At 34.4% G+C, this 22,755-nt stretch overlaps 1 protein-coding gene across 2 annotated transcripts; it reads right to left on the reverse strand.

The window, feature by feature from the left end:
• Positions 1–627: 627 nt before the first annotated feature.
• Positions 628–21,565, reverse strand: CALB1 (calbindin 1). Of its 2 annotated transcripts, XM_060116128.1 has the most exons (11): positions 21,487–21,565; positions 20,912–20,988; positions 17,016–17,090; positions 8,240–8,323; positions 8,070–8,126; positions 4,869–4,946; positions 2,326–2,381; positions 2,197–2,236; positions 2,014–2,067; positions 1,089–1,160; positions 628–741 (listed from the first exon to the last, which is right to left on the reverse strand). In XM_060116128.1, the coding sequence occupies exons 1-11, from the start codon at positions 21,563–21,565 to the stop codon at positions 628–630; spliced, it is 786 nt and encodes a 261-aa protein (XP_059972111.1). The 2 variants fall into 2 exon arrangements, with proteins under 2 accessions (XP_059972111.1, XP_059972113.1); XM_060116130.1 differs by lacking the exon at positions 17,016–17,090.
• Positions 21,566–22,755: the final 1,190 nt, after the last annotated feature.

Consider the following 22,755-nt stretch of genomic DNA (forward strand, 5'->3'; position numbering starts at 1 on the left):
GCCTTTTCTTGTCATCAAATCAACTTGAACCAATAGATTGGTGTGGATTCAAGCAATAGGTGTGTTGTTGATTAATTGATTAAATCTTGCCTAGTGAGACTGTTAACCTCATAGAGCCACAGTTAACTAACTATTTATTGATATTTTGGTATTTTAGATGCAAAAGCACATTTCTTCTAATTGGAAACACAGCTTAGAACTACTTTGTGGGGCAGACTTACAATTGTCTGAAATAAGAATGCTTGGCTTGTTATATATAATTCTTCTATTCAGTGACAAATATGCATTTACATATCAGAGACTAGGATTTTAGAGATTAATCCTGGTGGAATTTTTAGGGAAATCTTGTCCAACTATATTTATGGAAGCAAGAATATGTTAGATTATTTTTTTTAATTGAGTGTGTTGACTGGCCTAAGCATAGACATTCTCCTTTTCAAATGTACAAAAAATGTACATTACAAAGAGCATAGAAACAAACTGAAAAGAGTGTGCCACACATCCTGGATAATTATCTATATGCAGTTAAATTTACAGATACAAAACAAAATACAGCCTATTCCCTTATAGTGCACAGTTATTTTTTAGATACAATGTACCGCAGGTAAGTGGTCATGGGCATCAACTCTAGTTGTCCCCAGCAGAGAGAATAAGAGCAAGATCCGTTCGGTACAGCTTCCCTCCATCCGATAAAGCCATTATGCTTTTCTTGTACGTTGGAATATTATTAATATCCAGATCCTATATAGAACATAGAATGTATTATAATCCAGTTAAACATGGAAGTGAATTAACCACTGTCAAGTGATAAAATGTGAGACGAAACTGCTTGTTACATCAATCCATCAAGAAAAGAGCTGGATTAAATTCTTATACAAATGTGGATAAATCACAAGGTTGTTTTTGAAATCTATTTATCACAGTTAAACACTGATTCAGGCCAGTACCAAATCAGGTTAAGAACTGAAATCTACTTCTGCTCCTCTATAAATTTTTAAAGTAGATTCTCCAAAATGGATGTGAGGTTGCTTCTAGATGGATCCATCAAGTCTGCTTAAGAAGTAAGTGTGGCAAGGTAACTAGATTACCTGTTTATTCTTCTCACATAGATCCTTCAGTAAAGCATCCAGTTCATTTTCATCTATGTATCCATTGCCATCCTAAGGGAGGAGTAATAAAACAGTATATAAGCAAACTCATCCATAATAATGGAGAATGTAGTAAATTGGAAATAATTGAAATCCTCAGAAAATCTTCCTACTGCAAACTTGGCAGATATTCTAACCTCTTAGGTCAGACCCTCAAATTTTTAACTGTTCCAAAGTTCCAAAATAGATATGAATTCCCTCTCATTCAGCATCATATATTTGTAATATACTTTGAAATTTTCAAAGTGATTTCACATTTAATATTTCACTTTATGTTAACAATATCACCACCTCCTGTTGAAGTAAGTAATTAATCACAAATATTTTCATATGAGTGAGGACATATAGGCTTGGGGAAGCTATATTACTGGCTTGATGTCACATCAGGCAGTGGAAAGGCTGTACTAGAGCCCGCAGAGGACTAATTTGGTCCAGGAGTAGAGAAATTAGAAGAAACAAAACATGTTAACTAGTGACATCATACACAACCTTTCCTCACACACATGATCTTACCATCTACTTAATGGGAGGATTCTGTTGGATATTTTCATCTAGCTTAATCCTCATTCTACCCTGCAAAGTGAGTATTATTATCTCTTGGTTACAAATGAGGAAACTGAGGATCAGAGGATTTTGGTATCTTATTCAAAGTCTCACAGGAGATAAATTGTTGCATGGGATTTGAATCAAATTTGTCTAATTTGGGATATAACATAACTCATTTCCTATGACAAGAATAAATTGGCTGAGTAATTTTAATAGCTCATGTTTCTTTTAATATAACCTTGAGTTTGAGGTTAACCCTTCCTGAGCATTTTCCAAATTTTTCTAAAGAATCAAATTATAGATAAGAAATTTTTTTTACCTGATCATATAACTCAAAAGCTTTATTGAACTCTTTCCCACACATTTTGACTCCCTAAATGATAGAGAAGAGAGCAAAGATTAAAATGCAACTATTATATTCCATTGTGTTTCCCTTGGCAAATATCCCACATTCTAACCTTTCGAGAAAAATATTATTTATGGTAGAGAAAAGGAGAAATACCTGAAATTTAAGAAGAAAATTCTCCTGAACTGGCAGTAACCTTTTGAGAGAAAAACATTATATTAATACATTAGATTTTTGACAAGGATCAGCTTTTTATAATAATATTTTCATAGTTCATAAACTCACCTGGCCATCTCAGTTAATTCTAGTTTCCCATCATTATTTGAATCAAACAATTTCAGCTGAAAGACAGAATGCATTACTGTAGCCATTGAAGAATTATTTATTGCATTGAGGAGAAGGAAATTCAAAATAAAGCAGTTTGAGTTATCAATTACCTATATAGACAGCAGAATTCTAGAAACTAGCATTTATTAAACTTCCAGTGCAAAATTTCTATTCTGTGACCTGTGTCAATTGCCAAAATTTATCAGAACAATATAGAATAGTCAGAGTAATAGTGATCTTAGGCTAGGCTTCTGGAACATAATCATTTATTTTTCTTGCAAATATATGTTTATATGTATCAAGATGTGGGAGAGATGGTGTTTGGCAGTACATAGCACATCCTGAAACTTTCCAAATAATAGTATGAAAATTAATATTTAATTTGTTTCTCTCTTTTACAGCATCAAAGAGTACAATCAGAATAAGCAGATAATATGAATAAATCCTCAGAGAATAAATTTTTGAGTAAGTTTGAATTGTTTTATTTTGCCTTGGGTACTAGGTACTCAATAAAGCTCCTTACCTCCCCATTGCACTTACGTATACATCATATACCAAGACATAACCAGGTATAAACACATTCATACCCGTATTTGGGAAGCATTCACATTTTAGAAAGTTGCAACTACTGTTCTAATATTTTATATAGAAGGACTACGTATAAAATAAAATATATAAAATATGTGAAAAAATGTCATTATTTTTGTTTTTAAAGAAAGGAATGTGATCATAAAGTATATAGGTTTGGTGAGGTCTCTTTAGGGAAAAAAGAAGGGCATTCTGTGGTTTGAGATGTTCTAACAATCCTTTGTAGGAGGTAGATTTTTTCAGGATCTGATACTGATGTAACATTTTATAGTCCATTGACTATAAAAGTTCTAAATTGTCACAGTGTCTACCAAGATACTGGACACCAGATCACACAGTTTAGTGTCCACAGGGAAATATTTCCCTACAAATATATTTAAATTTTAATTAGTTCTTGATTAATCTACTTCCTGGATTTGAGCTTGTTTATGACATTTAACCAGATAGGCCAGGCCAATTCAACAGGGGGAAAACTCCCATTTGAGTGGTTTTAAAAAGGCTGCTTCAAATTTCTACTTGGAAAGGAGTCTTTAAGTAGACATCATTTAAGACTGGCACAAAACAGAAAATTGATAAATGTAGGTTATTGTCCATTTCCCAAAAGTTATTCAGAGTGTAGATCTGCCCATTGTAACACGTGTATGTTAGTGATGTGGTAAGTGGCAATGTAATGAGGAATTAAAGAGGGCACTTCCTTACAGTGAAAACTTTTTTGATTGCTCTGAAACTAAAGATTAGTCCCACTTTATAATAAATATCACTGTATAATGAATAGGGCAATAATAAAGTTCTAGTGGGTTTTTTTCCCCACATAAAAGTAGGCTGACAGACTGAAAGTAAACCTCAGTTACATCAAATATGATCAAACTTTTTATAAAATTATTTCTCAGGAAAAAATTCTAACTCCTTTATTGGTCTAAAATAACATAATTTTTATAATAGGCACTTATGTTTTACAAGTTATTTATTTATATCAATGAGGTAAGAATTCACTGTACATTTATAGTACTTAAAGTGTGTATAAATATATGTACTGATCTGGATAATTTAAAACTGTCTGAATTTCAAAAATTAAACAATTAAAATAATGTTGCCAAAATACTGGGCCATGGCTTAATCAGTTTGGCAAAGGCTTTTTCCTCATAGTCCTAATGCTGTGAATCAAAATGAACAAACTTTACTCACTTGGAAGTTAATTAACTTCATGGGCACTGTATTATTTTATCTGGATATTTATAAATTTATTTGTTCATTCATTCTTCAAACATTGTGCTTATGTGTAAAGCAATTTTCTTCACTCTATTAGCAGTATTCTAAAATAGTTCTTGGTTATACTATTTACCATAGCATCAAGCTCAGGGTATATTTGGATTTCATCACCAAAAGCACCAAGACAATATTCCAAAATAACAAGAATCAAAGGAAAGAAGGAGGAAATATCCATTTTTAGTCACTGAATGAATAAGGTAGCCAGAAGTTTTCTCAAAACTCTAACAAAATCAATAATTTCCTAAGACATGATAAAAATGGATTCAGAATCTCTATAATAAGTGAGGTTTTGGTGATGTAATTTATATATCTATAATGTAATTTACATATATATGTGATATAATTACACTGGTTTGTAAGAAAAACAAGTGATATTTTGATAGATGAAAATTACCTACCTCCACAAGAAAGGGAATGCTCATATGCTGAGCCTTAAAACCAGCCTTACAATACACTTGTAGCATTCAGCCTTACAAGGTATAAGCATCCCTAGGTATTTCACTTTTGCAGTGAAATGATACCTATGTGCATGTGATGCCCACACCATGGCTTGTTTATTTCATCCTGTGTAGACTTGGGAATTAGCCAGAATACAGTAATATTTCATAGGCTCTTGGCTGTAGTCTTTTCAAGATCAGTCTTACCATTAGGTCTGTATACTCAGCTAGTTTTTTATCATCAACAGTCTTGTTTGCTTTTTCCAGCAGGTCCTTTAGGAAGTTCTGTTAAGACAAAAAAGTCAGATAAATTTCATCAATAACAAACAATCTGCTTTCATTTCAGCCTGCCTTGAAATGGAACACCCCAGGAATACAAAGGAAGTCTCTTTTTGAGGGTAGAACCGTGTAACGGGAGGAGCTTAGAAGGGAGGTACTCTTGGCATTCCAGCAGTTCTCTTTGACTGAAAACTTATCTGTCACAGTCTGTGCTATGCTATGCTATGCTTTTATGATTTCAATTAAAGAAGTATCTGGATTGTGCACCATGTGGGAATCAGAGTAAAAACTTGTAAAACCAGCCAGCCCAATGGAGGCATTTCTACCTAATGGTATTATCAGTAAAGAAGGTGGAGACCTACCCTTAATTTCAAGTGCATTTTCTGCCCTCACAAACTGTATTTCCACATCAGTTTATAGCCAATATGAAGTACATTTCACCAGAGGGCTTTTAGGCTTGATACGGTACAAACCACCGTGGTTACAATGTTTCAGCTGACTGTTCAAACTAAAACAGTTGGCTGCAGATGTTACCTAATCTTTGAAGGATATATGAATCACATCAAAGTAGAGATTTATGTGGGAAGGATGAAAAAAGATGATTATTAATTTGACAGTTGAAGTTTAGGAGTGAATTTAAATTTTTTTACCAGAGAAATAAACTAAAGCTTTATAAAAACTTGCCATATAAATGACAGTGTAAGTACTTAATATAAAGTCTTTCATTTTGTCTAGTGCTGTTGGTTTGCAACTTCTTTATTTGTTCAGAAAATGAATTAATGCAATTATGGAAAACTGAGCAGATATTATGTTCAGACATTATTGAAGGATAGGATTTCTTCAGTTTTGTAGTTGTTTATCTCCCTCCCAGATTTTCTAGCTCTGCTGGGCTGATTTAACTTCATTATTTTCAAGGAAGGAGACCTTTTTCTTGGTTTGATAAATTTAATTTCACTTCAAACATTCCACTTCAAATTCAAAGTAAAGCATGGAAAACTCAAAGTTATCTGTTGGGGGATGAATTTTACTTTTGAACCATATGAGGCTTTTGTCAGAGACTAATTGGGTTAAAAATCCTCATCAGAGACTAAAATGGTGGTCACAAAAATAGCCTGGGAGAAACCTCGGGATGCTGAGATTCAAAGTCGTGTCTGAGAGCAAGCAATGTTTTACTCTATTACGGATCTTAAAATTAGCTTTCTTGAAAGATCCATTAAAAAAGAATGCCAACTTATCTTCAAAATTCCCCAGAGAGGAGTACTTCTATTTAGAATCTCTTCTGAGAATAAAATTTAGAATAAAGAAGGCCAGTATTGGAAATGAGCTAAAGTTTCATTATGAACTTGAAATGATTTTTAAAAGAATTTTTTTTGGTCCAATAGAATAAAAACACAATAGTTTAACTGTCACCTTGTGGGTAACCTTGTGGGTTGCTGAGTTGCATATTTGTGAAAGACATTGTTTTTGGTGATTTCACATGAAAAATGCTTACATTTCTAAGTGTTTTTATTTTTTAAGGTGTTATTACTATTATTTTCCTTTCTTAAAAATTTTTTTAAGAAATTTAAAAAAATTATTTTTTTCAGCCATGCCACAAGGCATGTGGGATCTTATTTCCCCTACCAGGGATTGAACCCGTGCCCCCTGCAGTGGAAGAATGAAGTCTTAACCACTGGAGGGCCACGGAAGTCCCTGTAAGTGTTTTTAGTTAAATATGTTTTAGCAATTTTGCAGTGGTACAAATATATGTAACTCAAACCATGTTAAACTATGACCAGGAAACTGTGTTTGTTATTCATGTTTCCCTACATAATAGCAGAAGATGTAGCTCTTGATGACTGAAGCTTGAAAATGTTTGTCCTTGTGGGGAAAAAAAAACATTATTATCATTATCAGATATTCTGTGTCCAAAACCAGGTTCTTTTCCCAGGCAGCTGTGTACTCTTTAAAAATTATCTAATCTCTCTGAATTTCAGTTTCTCTGTTTGTATAATGGGAATTATAATACCTCCCTTGTAACTTTTCTGTGAGGATTAAATGTTAAAATATACTTTAGGCATCTAGTACTATGCCTGCCACATAGTAGGTGCTCAATAATTATTAATCTGCTTCCCTTTTAGTTACTCTATACCATGAAGATAGAGAAAATAGTGTCTTCCAGACTGAGAAGTATTGAGGTGAATTTAAAGAAATGACAGAAAGATGCTTCTATATTTCTGAAGGCTAGTAAATTATTGAGTTCATGAATAATATAATTTATACTGTGCCTGTATTTCACAAAATCTTCCATGTGCAACATCTTACTTGATCTTCACAATAAAGCTGAAAGGAAGGTATTATTACCCCCACATAAAAGATGAAAAAAATCAGGCAGAATGATATAGAGATTTGTCCAGAGGTAAGACTTGATTTCAGACCTCTTTGCCTTTTCCTTCATATCTTCTTCCTCCCCCACCAGCTCTTATATACATCTGTGAGATATGAATTGATAAATTCATTTTCAAAGTTGCAGTTTTTTGGAAGTTTGATTAAATTAGGACTTTGTTTTTATTGCTGTTACTGAGAGGCAATAAGCTACGGGTCGTGGAAACAGACGAGTTTAGAGATCACAGTTCTATGTCTTATTTCTGTGTAGCCTTCAGTACATCACTTAACATCTCTTAAATTTTTCCTCACTGGGTTAAGACTAATCTCAAAGAACTCACGTGAAGATTAAATGTGTGTAAAGCACCTGGCATACAGTAGGTGTCCAATAATTGTTTATCTTGAAAGATAAATCTATTTATATAGCTGTTTCATTTATAAAATAAAATGTCAAATTTTAATGAAAATAACCAACCTATTTGGCTTAGTATATAATTTATCTATCTATCTATCTATCTATCTATCAGCTACCTCATATAACAATTTGTATATACCACAGAGAATGCTAATTTTACATTGCTGAAGAGAATTTCAAGAAGTACTTGAAGTCTCTTTTTTGATCTGGTTCTTTATTAACAATTGGAAGAGTGGGTGAAAATGTGCCATTGCTTAACATTAGTTTCTTTTGTGGGAGGTTTTTTAAAAAGCTACAAAGTTTATAATTATATTTGACAGGAAAAAACTTACATGTTTTTACTTGCTTACCTTAAGCTCCTCAGTTTCTATGAAGCCACTGTGATCAGTATCATATTTTCTCCATGTCTGTAAATTATTTTGGATAAGGAAAACCAAATATATTAAAAAAAAAAGGCAACCATTTTCCTATTTTAAGTAGTTTTCTGAAAACATCACTCAGTGACAGAGCTTTCTTATACCTTCATGAACTCCTCACAGGACTTCAGCTGCTGGCATCGGAAGAGCAGCAGGAAGTTCTCTTCTGTGGGTAATACATGAGCCAACTAGAAAAGATTTTAAAAGTTGTTGTAAGGAGCTTGAAAACAAGTCTCTCACATTTCCTGCTCTTAGGTTTTCCTAACATAGTTTTATTACCTAGAAAACTAGGAAAGGAAAAACATTAAAATCGATTTTTCCTTTCTGATACTTTGCCCCTACAAAGTGCCATTGTGTTTTCCAGTGCTTGGGTGTCCTTGAGTAACTGGTTCTCTGGTCTGGGAGATGACCACAGCAAGGATGCTTAGGAAGCTCAGATAGGGATTATTTGACCAATTCTCATCTGCTAGACATAGAAGGAGACTCATCCTGGTGGCTTGACCCCTTCATCTTTTCTGTGCCACAAATCTGGTCTTATTCTTCTCAGGGCACACAGAATGGCACACATGGGGCCATACATTTCATGTAGAATAAAAGAAACTATGAGAAATATGAATGCAGTGGAAAGGATAGAAGGAAAAAATGCATTCTTAAGTCTGAGGAGAAAGCTTATTAAGAGATGCAAAGGAAGGGAAACTCAAGACAATTGTAAGACAGTGGAAAGAGAGATGGAAAGGACAATTCACAATGAACAGTGGAAATTGACCAGTAATAGGGAATATCAGTTCTCAAATCTTTGGTTTCTGCTAAAAGAACGTCTGCTGCTTGAGTCCAGGGTTTGAATTCTATTCGATGATTTCCATTTAGTGACCCTATGATATTTCTCCTTAGATCTCATTTTGTAACTTCAATGCTCTTCTTTTTTTTTTTTTAGGAAAGAAGGACTCCATATCCCATTTTAAGATGAATATAATCTATCTATTGTGTGCAGGGAGGGAGGGAGCTGGATTGATGGCCTCACTGAAGGTATGGGTTCTATTCCTGGCTCAGCTGCTAATTAGCTGTGGTCCCCAGCAACTCCCTCAGCCATTTCTGGAACTTAGCACTCTCGTCACTAAAATAAGGACTTGAAATAGAAACCAGTGTCTCTTAAATGTATTGGGTTCAAAATGACTTTGAGAATCTGTTAGAATCACTACATCTTCACCGTTAAAGAGTGAACCTACAACACTATATTTCATCTAATTTCCAGAAGCTGATGAATCCCCTGAAGTACGGGCATGAACCCTCATCTCTGGATTTTAGACCAAGAATCTGCAGTCTAGATTAACCTTAAGGTCAGCATAAACACCGAAAGTTCTACCAAATTATAGGAAAGACTCTCACACTTCAAAAAAAATGTTGTCCTTTTAGGTCCATTAAAAAATATAAAATTTAATATAAAATGTATCATTCTACCTTATAGGCAAGTAATCTCAGCTTCTTTATGCCTGCATAATATGTCCTTTAACTTATCTTGTTTTTAGATCTTTGAAATAACATCTCAGTTTAGAATCATTCAGTTTATAGGCACTAATAATGGGATGAAACTAAGAGACAGGGCCAGACATCTTATTATGATGTTTAGTATGACTCAGAAAACATTTTCTTATTTATTTTGAAACAAAGGTCACTAGTTTGGTTGTGCATTAATGCAAGCATTTATTTAGGAAACAGGAAATAGCCAAAGCCAACTCTCTATTTATTGGTATGTAACTTGTCAGATACCACTTTGTAAGTTTTGGGTGGACCTCCCCATAGACCATCCACTTCAGGAGGGCAAAGACTATTCTTTGTCTTCATCCTCTGAATACTCAGTGTGGTGCTCAATGTTAGGTGCCTGACATAAATGTTTGGAATTGGTTGATAATTTTACTTCATTAAAAATACCTACTTAATATGATTTGTAGTGAGCATTTTTTTTCCATCTTCATTGCAATTTTCTATATTGCTTGGATTTTCCTAATTATTGTGTGTTGTTTTGAACAAAAATAATAATTTTTCTTAAAAAATTCTATTTACCAAAATCCACCAAATATATAAAAACAGGAAAAATAAAAGAATGAGCTAGTAAGCAATGACCACATGTAAAATTAGGGAAATTTTAACCATCTTTGTTTCAAAAATTAAACTTCATATAACTTTCATAAAGTTCAGAGGTCTCTAGAATGTCAAATACAGAGATGGTAAAATTGCTCTTCATGTAGTATAAATATATATCTCTTTGCCCATGTCATTTTGGTCCTAGTTGGTTTAATTATAAGAAAATACATATTATATCTACATGCAAAATAGTCAATCTTTTAATTTGATTGAACTGTTAATGTTAAACTGAATACAGTGCTGTCCTATTTTACAGACATTAGAAGTGAGTCTAAACACATAAAACATTGTAATAAGACAACTAGTCACTAAGAAAGAAGCAGTGAATATGTGTGGATAGGATGTGGCTATTAGTGAACATTAAGAAGTCTTTTGGGGGGCTTCCCTGGTGGTGCAGTGGTTGAGAGTCCACCTGCCGATGCAGGGGACACGGGTTCGTGCCCCGGTCCGGGAAGATCCCATATGCCGCGGAGCGGCTGGGCCCGTGAGCCATGACCTCTGAGCCTACGCGTCCGGAGCCTGTGCTCCGCAACGGGAGAGGCCACAACAGTGAGAGACCTACGTACCGAAAAAAAAAAAAAAAAAAAAGAAAGAAATCATCTTTTGTGTGTTTTTTCTTTTGTTTTTGGTGGGGTTTTTTGGCCACATCATGTGGTTTGTGGGATCTTAGTTCCCAGACCAGGGATTGAATCCGGGTCCTTGTCAGTGAAAGTGCCTAATCCTAGCCACTGGATGGCTAGGGAATTCCCCAAACCATCTTTTTCAAGGTGTGTTTCACAGTGCATATGAATTAATATTCAAGTTTTAGAGCTGGTGCAGTAACTCTCCAGCAGTTGACTTTAAGACCATATCTACAAAATACCTGAGGTCTTTTATAGAAGCTGTTAAGTAGGGCTGCTTTTGTCTCTGTTTTGCTAAGTCACCATTGTCTATAGTAGTATCCAGTACTACCTGTTCCAAGATTATTGGTGATTTCTTAGTTCTTGGGCTACCTACCTGCTTTTTCATAAACTCTCAAAACTTTATTATGGGTTAGAGAAGAGAGCAGAGAAAAGCAAGGGAATAAGTGGCAGGCAGATAACTGTGGCTGCCATAGGAAAATCTCTCAAAGCTTCATTTATGAAGCTTGTCGCTTGTTGCTTTTCACTGAGAGTGGGGAAGCAAATATTTCTACTTGCCTGTCTTCCCTATCAGTCTATATACAGCTTGAGGAAAGGGTCTGTGTCTTAATTACTGTTTCTTTGCCTGGCACCTGCAAAAATTTCAGTAAATATTTTACTCAACCAATGAATGAAGGCAATTGACTATCTTGGGTCAGCACAGGCTTCCAATAAATGGAAATAAAGTTCCTTTGGAGATAATTCAAATAACTTATTACTGAGTTGCAGATAGGGGTTGGGGTGGTCACTGTGATATGACAGCCAGAGCTCTCTTTAGGTGCTAGGAGTGTTGCTATGGTCTCAACTGCCAGGTCTCTTTGGGAGATTACCTGGGCTGAAGAGAGCTATGTTCCCCAAGGAAGCTGAATTCTATGACTGATGCATATGGGTATATAAAACCTAGCTCTCTCACTGAAAACTTGGGACATCTCTGAAGGGTCATCCCAGTTCAGAGTTCACTGTAGGGTCAACTGAAGTTGAGACTATATCACAGCCCAAAGCCTCCCTCTGCCCGGCCCTGTTATTTTCATTTACCTTCCACAGGTATTAATACCAAGAGCACTTCCTAATAAACTTCCTCATTGCTTTTCTTCAACTCAGATATGCTCCCCAAGGAACTCAACCTGTCCCATGACAGGGATCTTTACCATCTGTCTTCTATTTCTAGGCATAAAATGGAGCCCTTGCCTGTGTTTTGGAGTAGGTTGAAATCCCTTGCTATGGCTCATGTGGCTATGATTCAGAACCTACTAGGCACTGTGCTGGATGCTGGAGATTCGTAGTCACCGATAGTAAGAACTTTACAGGGAGGCAGATAATTTCAAAAAAAGTTTTTTTTCAGACAATTTCAAAGCAACATGCTAGGTGCTGGAAGAGTACACATGAAGTAACTTTACTAGAAATATAAGTGACTGAGCTATATCTTTTAAAGCACACATGAGACATAACTTTTGAAGACAATCTTGGTGCATGTTAGCTTCCTTCAATACATATTAGTAAAACATTCACCTTTTTGGTTTGAGAACCAAAGAAATATTTTTCTAGCCAATGAGAAGTGAGTCCAGGAAACCTGGAAATTTGAAAGGCAAATAATCTTTCTGTACAAATTAAAGACTGGTGGAATTTAATAATTTGAATTTGACAATTTATAAAAATGGGAAAAAGATTGACATTCAGAAAAATGGTATAGATTTTCCAATGAAATATTTTTATTTTTAATAATAATAGCAAATACATTTATTGAGTTTTTACAGTGTGCCAGAGTTTATCTATTTGTTTGATATGTATTATCACATTTGATGTTGATACTCATATGTCACCCCTGTTCAGAGTCAAGGAAACAGAGGCTCAGAGAAGATAAACAGCCTGCTATCACATAGCTTATAGTTGGAGCCACATTTGAAATCAGACAGTCTGACTTTTTTGATTTTGAGACCTTGTCCTTTTACCATCACCCTCCATTAAAATCTTCAGTCAAAAAATTTTCTTAATAAACTGTTTTTAAAAATCTACCCAGGGGCTTCCCTTGTGGCGCAGTGGTTGAGAGTCTGCCTGCCGATGCAGGGGACACAGGTTCGTGCCCTGGTCAGGGAAGATCCCACATGCCGTGGAGCGGCTAGGCCCGTGAGCCATGGCCACTGAGCCTGCGTGTCCAGAGCCTGTGCTCCACAACGGGAGAGGCCACAACAGTGAGAGGCCCACGTACCGCAAAAAAAAAAAAAAAAAAAAAAAAAAAAAATCTATCCACAATGAAGTTTTAAATCAGACTTTATTGTCAGCCATTTCCCCAAATTCTGAGGTAGAAAAGTAGTCTGCTATAAAAAAAATTACACTTACTATGGTTAAACTCACATGCTCAAATCCCACTATGGCTGAAAAGAAGGAAAGTCTAGAGAAGTGTCTGCTTCCCTGGGGGGGGTTATTATAGTTTTAGGATTAAAAAAACTTGTAGATCTATTTTTCCAGTGGGTGCACTGACCTGGACAAAGAGACACAATAGACTGGAGAGGTTGGTAGTTTCCCACATAGTTCCCAAGGGATCAGGTGAAAAGTTTGCAGATTTGACATCCAGCTAAAGGAAATATCTATACTTAATATGAGCACCAGAGAAGAAATTTCTGTTATCTGTTAAATCATTCAGTCTCTCTCTTTAACTATTTTAATCAGTCTTCTCTGCAATAGAGCTATTAGTCTGAATAAATTTAGAACATTTTGACTGTCACAGTATTTGTTAAATTATCTCAGAATTTCAGTGGTCCTGTTTTGAGTTTGTATCAACAATCTCTTTATTATCGAACTGTATTTGTATGAATTTTAAAATCTCTTTGGAGACATAAAATTGAAAAGTTCACAAGAAAGCATATCTGTACATTACCCTTCTTTTTACATGTTTTAACATGTCTAGGTAGCAAAAGCATGTAGTTGGAAAGTGTCAGTCAACTTCATTAGAACAGAAGTTTGAAAATTAACCACTATATTTTCTGATCTTTTGAATGACACATTTCAATTACAGCCAAGTCAATTTGGCCTGTTTCCACCAGGAAAGTAGACTGCCACTTAAATACCATTTGGTTTACTTTGATTAGATTTTGATGAGCCCATGTGTACACCTGTTAAATGGGCAAAACAAGCAAACCTAACCCCTTTTTCCTTTGAACACCGAAGTGATGGTGTACTTGATGTGAGTTGATGGGAGTAAGTAGACTATTATATATTTTGGAGAACCTGGGTTTTTCCATTCCTTCATAGCTGGCTGAGATTTGTGTATTTGTATTTCTTGTTATATATAGTATTTCTTAGCAAGTGATATATAAGTTGGAAAACAGAAAGGATGAAGTTTATTTAATACAACTTTCTGCTGACACTAGAGAGCACATTACAAATTCAGGCATTCCCCACTCTTCCTTTCTCCATTTTGTACATGTAATCTGTAGTTTTCAATTCCTTTTTTACAATGATTTTTTCAGAACCTCTCATTTTTCTTGTCCCTCCTACTTAACCAGGCTAAGTACAATCAACATGCATATGAACTACAGCAGCAATCTCTTCCCTGTTCTCCCATTCTCTCATTCTCACTTCTCCAAGTTCTCACCCTCCCCACTTCCTTCTCTGTCTTGGCTGGTAACTCAGATTAATGAAAAGAATTCTGGAATCAGAGTCAGACATAAGCCTGTATAAATGTTCTGTCACTCCCTGCCAGTGGGATCTTGGACACATCATTCAATCTTTCTGGCTTCAGTTTCTTTATCCTTAAAATGAGAAATCTTGGCTAGCTTTTCCCACAGGTCCCATATGACAAAAAGTTCCCCGTCCTGGAATACTTAAACTTTCTAATTAATTCTTATGTGTCTCACTTCTCTCCCTTTAAACTCTTTCTGCTTCCACTGATCTGAAAGTTCTTCCCAAGTTATGTTTCAAGTGGTTTGGTCAAATAACTTCTTTATACTTTGTGCATCCCTGTTCAACCAGGCTAAATTTAAGCCTTGCCATAAGTAATCAATGAACTGAAGCTTGAAAATATTTTCTTTTAATGCAGAAAATGTATGGATTATTAATTGTAAAAAAAGGCTGAGTAATTTAAAGGAAAATGGCTGAAATTCTATTGAAGTCACAGGTTTACTCAACTATAAATTAGATGCTCATTTTATATTTGTATTTATTTTATTTTGTTATAATGAGAATCAAATGAGATCACATATTTGAAAACACTCTATAAATTGTGTAATGTATAGAAATAAATGAAAATTCTTTTTCTTACTGTTATTGCTATAACAAGTTCCTCAAGTCTTCATTTCACTCTTCACTAACTTCTTCATCCACTTCTGTTACCTATTTCTCTCTATCTTTCCTCGTACAGAAATCTTTTCTTTCCTATAACAGTTTCTTTTCTCAAACTTCTGGGGAAATTTCTTGCATCAAACCTCTAGGAAAATGTATTTGCTAGTGAATCCTAGTCTCCCATCCAAATTAGACCTCAAATAATGCTTCATAAATGATTATACCATATCATACACAGTAAAATATAGATTCAAAACAGATTCATCCATCTGATCCTTTTAAAAATGTAGAATCCATGTGAATCAGATCCATGCTTTTTGTGCTACTGTTACAATCCAGTATCACTGAAGAAATTAAAATAAATAGCTGAGCCCACTGGAGTTCTTAAAGGTGAAATACTTTAAATACAAGATGACAGTCTTTCCTCTGCTAGAATTATAAAGTATGACAAACTCTGAAATAGCCACATCTATAATTTCACTGATTTTAGAATTTCCACTAGTTTTGAATAATTAGATTTATGTTATCTCACTTATATTCATTTGAAAGTTATTTTCTTATCCTTGATGATTCATATCTTGATTAGTTGGCCTCTATGTCAGTCTATAAGTCCCATTACTATTAATTTATCTATTTATATAGTAATGAGTTACACATGGGCAAAGGGGAAAGTGTATACTCCAGGGAAATATTTTAATTACAAAGATAATAATAGTATGTTCTTCTTTAACTCTATTTGTGGTAGCTGTTTAAAAATAAGTGTATTTCACATTGACATCACAGGTGTCCTATAAAATCAATTATTTGAAAACCAGGTTAGTTCTCTGAATCAAAGTTAAATTATGACTAAATGTTTCTCACAGCCAGAATACTTCACAATCTAATACATTAAGAACATTATATAAAGAACATAATTATGCCTATATTTGGTATATTTTAAAATATGACCTTATTAATTTTTCTGGACAAAGTTGTTCACTCAACTTCTCTAATGGGTTGCAGAGTTAAAGAAAGTAGCTGAGACACTAGATTTTATTAAAGTAGAAGTAAGGGAAGCAACAGCTATTTCACAAATCTGAGAATGCTGAAGAATTAATGTATAGTCAAAGTTTTGTCTCCTTGATTCATAGACCAAAAGAAAAGTTGTCCTCAATAGGAAAAGTCATTGTCAAAAGATAAGATTTGACACCAAGAGTTTTAACTCTTAATGACTCAAAAGAAATCTGTACCTATAACACATCATAAAATATTCACTGACTTTAGCTAAGTTCTTATGTTTTTATAAGGCCAACTGCTAATCTAAAATGGAATTTCAGAAACCAGCATGCAGCTTTTTACCATGATATCATTTAGGGACTGTAAATACTTTATTTTATATTCTAACAGAAAAGTCTACACTGTTAAACAATAAGAAATACCAACGAACCATATACTTGGTTGGTGTTTTATTGACCTGAATCTGGGTAATGTAATGGGATGAGTACTCATCTAGAAGTTGGGGACTTGAGCCTCTAATTGCACCAGTGCCAGCAAACAGTTAACATAGTCAAAGGCAAATCATTTCACTTCTCCAGGTCTTAGTTTCATAATGTACTAAATTTCAGCTTTGGATTATGCAAATTCTTAGGTTTCTTTCATTTCTGAGCAGTTTTTGATTTTATATTTCTGAACAAAAGATAATATGTTACTTAAGTAAAATAAACCTCTTGGAACAGGTCTTGCCATATCATGTTTGAGTTGAATACAACTCAAAAAATCTCACTTATTAAAACTATATGAGAATAATGCATAAGTTTCTTACCTCTACAATTCCTATTTTTCCATCATCTTTTTGCCCATACTGATCCACAAAAGTTTTCATCTCAGGTGATAACTCCTAAAATTATAAAAAAAAGCAGGTAAGTTTAAAAAACAAACAAACAAACAAACAGTATGCTTGTGATGGTGTAATAACTTGTTGCAAAGAAAAACTGGAATTAGAGCCATTCAGAATTATGCATACGATTAACTATTTTCATGAAAATTAAAATACAAGTGATACACAGTTTTTACTGGTTTCAAATGACTTATTATTATTTCTGAATCAATCACTATGATTTATCTTCTATTATTAGTTTTCAGAATATGTTATCCTTTGAGAATGTAGTCAGAATCATTCAGTTCATAACATTTAGTGAATTTAAATATAATGATCACTGTGAAAGTACTTTAACATTGCTTGCTGCAGGAAAGATTATTTTATATTGCTGCACTAATTATCCTATAACATTTTCTTTATTATAACATGTTTTATCCATGGAAGTTAAAAAATGTGTTTTCAGACAAGCAAATAATGTGAATGTTCAAGAGCAACTCATTTGTAAGCAAAGAATGTTTCCAGCACGGAAGTAGTTGGAAACATTCTTTGCTTACAAATTAAAAATCAGAAAAATATGTGTCAGATTAAAAAAAAATAACTTGACCAATTTGCACTTTCATTAGAGACAGACAATACTGATGACCTTATTTTGATCACTGACTGTATATGCTTAAGATCTTTGACTCCAAGAGTAATTTAGGGAGCAGTTTTCCAGTGTTTCCTTGTTTCCATTTTTTTTCCCAAGACGATGTTCTCTCTCTCATTTTGTTATGTACATAAGACATGTTTAAGAGTGACAAAGTGAATGCTTTCATCTCATGTGACTTATTTTTTTCAATGTATTCTATTGCTTACATAATATCTTCACATATTGCCAGATTAGAGAGCTCTGAACTGTAAACTAGTAACCTGAACATAGAACTAGTATTCAGGAAGTTGGATTTATACCCTTGGGTCTTCAACATAGCCCATTTAAAATAGCCCTCTTGAATTAACTGAAGCCTATGTAAAATAGGTCAGCCTTTATGAGTGTCCTATTCTGTGTCCTTAGAAAAGTAAATTAAGGTCTCAGTTTTTATCATAACTAACAAGATAGTGATATTATCTATCACACACATTTGCTCTAGGGATATAATTTGGCTATATTGAGGCTGAATATTATTATTTCTAGTGTTACAAAATCCTGCTTTGGTTAAAAGTAAATATCTTTAGTAGAATTGAGGTAATAAATAGTAATTAAGCAATTTAATATAGACTTTAAAAACTCTTCCAATATGGATTAATTTCAACTTGTATTTATTAAAGTTTATTTATTTTATTACAGCAACAATTGTAAGAAAGTGAAAGTGGCAATAGTGTGACTCTCAGTTATGTTCTTTACACATACCTTAAAGTAACAAAAAAGTGTAAAGGAAATTTAAAACAGTGTATACCTCTAGTCCAAATTTATGTTTTAAACAGTGTAAAACATAATGATAATGATAATAATAATAACAAATTAAAGCTTTATAAAAAAGAAATGCAAACTTAAGAACTATGTTTAGTGAAAAATGGTAGCTCTGAAAGTAGACTGGGTTGTTATATTTCATTAATGCTATATTCACCTATAGTAAATATTATTGAAATTTTTGAAATTTCACATTATTAATATGATAAGCCAAACAACGTTTTCATTAATACAGTAAAATCTGTTATCCTATTGCTAGAAATGCAAATAAACTGGGTTTATAAGGTCAACCTTTAAGTTCTAAACAAAGAGAAGAAAAAATATAAAAGTAGATTTAGTACAATGGGGTCAGTAGTGAAATATTTGTCTACTACATGAACTTCTCAATCCATATCTTGATTTAGATTTTAACTATTCAAAGCCTATATTACATAATTCACAAAATATTCAATAATCAAGGTATTAAGCAACTTGATATAATCCTGTACCTGTGCTCAAATTTGGTATAATAATCTAATAATTACAGCTTCCAATATTCTAAAATTGGAATCTCAGCTGTAGAAAAAAATAATTAAGATCTAAAATCTTTAAAATTCTAACATGAAGTCACTGTTTGCAAAAAGTATAAATATTAAAATGGGAAGAGGAAAAGAAGTATCTGAAAACATGTATAGAGTTTCTAAATATCTGAATTTCTAAATGAAAATAAATATTAAAATTACTTCCAGAACAATTAAAATATAATCATTTAGCTGCTGGAAGCATCTTTCAAGGTTTTAATGAGAAATTTTATGTCAAGTAAGATTTTCCAACCAGATTTTTATATATTTATATGTTTAAATGCGGAAGAAAATGTTTTGTTAGTCAAAGATACATAGAGCTATAATGATAGCATTGCATGAATTTATTTACATGGTAATGTATAAGGTGGGGGAAGGGAATGGAGAAGTATATAAAACATTTTCAATTTTATTTGATTTCATCCTATTATACTTTCAAATTTATGTAATATTAAATCTGGGTAAAACAATTCCCAGAGTGTTATCTGGTTTTAAATCAATTTGATATAAATCATTGGATTTTAGCAATTGATAGTTTTTTAATGCTTCGTAATATATTTTAGTGTTCTCTGGGATTCTTTTGAATTTGTTGTACAGAGATGTGTATCACACAATTTTTAATTTAGATAGAACAAAAAGGGAACTGTTAGTAAATTGTATGTACAGATATATATATAATATATGTGTACTATTATATATATAACTCAATGCTAGACGTGGTGATCTGCTAAAGGATTCACACACCACTATATTTTCCTCTAAAGATATATATATATATATATGTATAGTCTATAATGTAAAATCTCTAACGATAGTCAAAAAGACGAAAGATTGGTAACATCTCTCTAGCCCAAATCCAACATTGCCTTCTGAAATGCAGTCTTACATAAACCCCAATAGATTAGTAAGATTCTTAACTTATTTTCCTCTATGTAATCATCTCATCTATGTTTTAAAGCTGGGCATATTTTATTTTTATGCTGACAATATCTCTTCTTAACAGGTTAATTTATGCCTAAAGGAAGTCATTCATAATTAGTAAAAATTGTCATTTGTTTAATTAACTAATGGCTTAAATTACAAATATAGCTTATTTTCAAAACACCACTAATTGCTTCTCATTAGAGTATCACTTTCCTTGTTTAAAATATGTGAAGTTCTTAAAATTACTTTTTACATCTCTAACTTTTGGTTTTCTCCTTCTCAACAGAAATGAATCCCCTTTTTGCTAAATTCCTTGCTCATTGTTATGTTGCAAAGTTGTACAATTTTCCCCCAGAGAGGAAGGTCAAGACAGGACATTTTCTCATCACTCCAACCACATCCACATTACAAGAATAATAATTGGCAATAGAATAAGAGATCCATAATCTGCAGATTTGTTTCCTGACCACCAAGGGGCAGAAATGTATTTCTACCCCCTTACAGGCTGTTAAAGAGAAGTTAAAAATTACCTAACTGAACTCAATCGAAGAGGTGGTGATCTGCTAAAAGATCTCACCCACACTTTCCTTTTAAGCACTATTAAAGAAAGTACAAGTATAGAATCTATGTTTTAAAAGCTCTGGTTTCATATTGTAAGGTTTTTTCCCTTTAAGGAATTTCTCTCTCTCTCTCCCTCTCCTTTCTCTCCCCCTCTCCCCCTTCCCCTTCCCCCTCTCCCTCTCCCTCTCCCTCCACAATTTGGAAAGGCGCTCTTTCTCCCCTTCTCAGTAAATAAATGTTTACATTCCTGGAAACTGTTTGATTTCGCTGGCTCTTTATGAGAATGCTAGAATATCTATTCATTTAAGGGCGAAGGTCCTTTTACTCCTTTGCAAACTTCAACCTACCAATCCAGCCTTCTTCCGCGCTTGCTGGAGCGCCTGAATCAAGTTCTGAAGCTCTTTTCCTTCCAGGTAACCACTTCCTGTAAAGACAAAGAGGTACCCAGGTGTCAGACATCTCATTCTGAGTTTCTTCCCCATTCAATTTCCACAACAGCTATCTTTCTGGCCACCGGAGAGGTTCTCTCTTGCCTCGATATTCATTAACCCGCAAAGGATACAGGCACAGCAGTGCTCCCCTCCCAGCGTGTCAACATTTAGACTCACTAAGGCAAAGGAGGATAGTTAGGATGCTGAGTGTAGCAGTAGAAACTTTGCGGGGCAGGGTTCCTCAATCCCCCCCCACCCCTTTTTATGAGTGCCATTCTTGGAGAATAAATGTTTACGGTTTGGGGATAACATAGAAACAATACATAAACTTTAAAGTCAATGGTTGGCCGCCAAATGGAGAGATAAGATTAGGGAGGTGCGGGAAGAAGTAAAGAAAAGAAATGAGGGATAATCAGATCGGGACCCTCGAGGGAGGGGAGAGGGAGGGAAAGGGCAGGGACAAGGTTCTTCAAAAGAGAGAAGATAATCACCGTCAGCGTCGAAATGAAGCCAGATCTCGAAAAACTGTGAGGCTGTGATCAGGGATGATTGCAGGTGGGATTCTGCCATTGTATAGCGGAGTGTGTGTCTGCGTGGAATATGTGTGTGTGAGTATGTCAGGGCGAAAGTGGGCTGAGAACCTCAGGGTGTGTGTGTGTGTGTGTGTGTGTGTGTGTGTGTGTGTGTGTGTAAAGAAGAAATCCTGGGCTGCTGGAGGAAGAAGAGCAGGGCGCAGGCGCTGCCAGGCGCTGTCCTCGGTGCTGCTAAGCTCTGGCGTTCCTCCGGAGTTCTCTCTCCACAGCCGGCACCCAGTTCTCAGTATTTATCTTGACAGTCGAGCCGGGCCACGCCTCCTCTTGCCTCCCATTCCGCAGTCCCGCCTCTTGCTCGCACCCACCTTCTTCCCCTCCCTTCCAGTTTTCTCCTCTTCTCCCAGGAAAGCTAGTTGGAGCAGTAGTTTTGAAGTGTAGAAAGCAGCGGGTGGTGGGAAATCCTTAGCTCAGAGACTGGATGCTGAAAACAGACTAATTTCTCTCCACATTCTTATGTCCAAAAGATATCTTACTCCTGAATACTATAGTAAAACAACGTACATGAAGAGGTTTTGATTTTCAGATGGAAAAGGAAAGCTAATGATGGGTAGAACCACATAAATGATACTTATATATTGTGTGTGTATGTGCATGATTTCTCCAAGATGTTTTAGTATTTGTTTGAACAAAGTCAGATGAAAGTTTGGCAAATATTAGATTAATTTAATTAATGTATACAAGGAATATATTGATATCAATAACTACTCTATTTTGTGCTTGTGAGGTCCATCACATGAATGTTTCTTAAGATGGCTTATATAAACAAGCCTTGCCAACATGAGAAAGCAGGATTATGTTGTTGTTGTTTTTTTTTCAACCTGAAGTAGAATTGTAACTGGAAAGTGACAGAATTAAACTATAAAATCATAAAATGTTAGGAGAAGGAAGTAATCTTTAGGGATATTATGGTTTATCTCCTTTGGGTTTAGAAAGAGTGAGCAAACTAAAAAAAAGAGAAACCAAGGATCTGGTCCAAGTTCACACCTAGGTGAGTTAATGACTCAGCCAAGGCCCTGCTCAGTGGCTGGAACACACATATCTTTTCTTTTTGCTATGCCAAGCAAGTCTTGTTAAAGAATATTTCAGAAACTGGAAGTTACCATCAGAGTTGGGGGAAAAAAAATGAACTGAACACTTTATGTATTTTAACATAATAAATAATATATT

This window comes from Mesoplodon densirostris, chromosome 13, assembly GCF_025265405.1.
Source record: "Mesoplodon densirostris isolate mMesDen1 chromosome 13, mMesDen1 primary haplotype, whole genome shotgun sequence".
Lineage (NCBI taxonomy): Eukaryota > Metazoa > Chordata > Mammalia > Artiodactyla > Ziphiidae > Mesoplodon > Mesoplodon densirostris.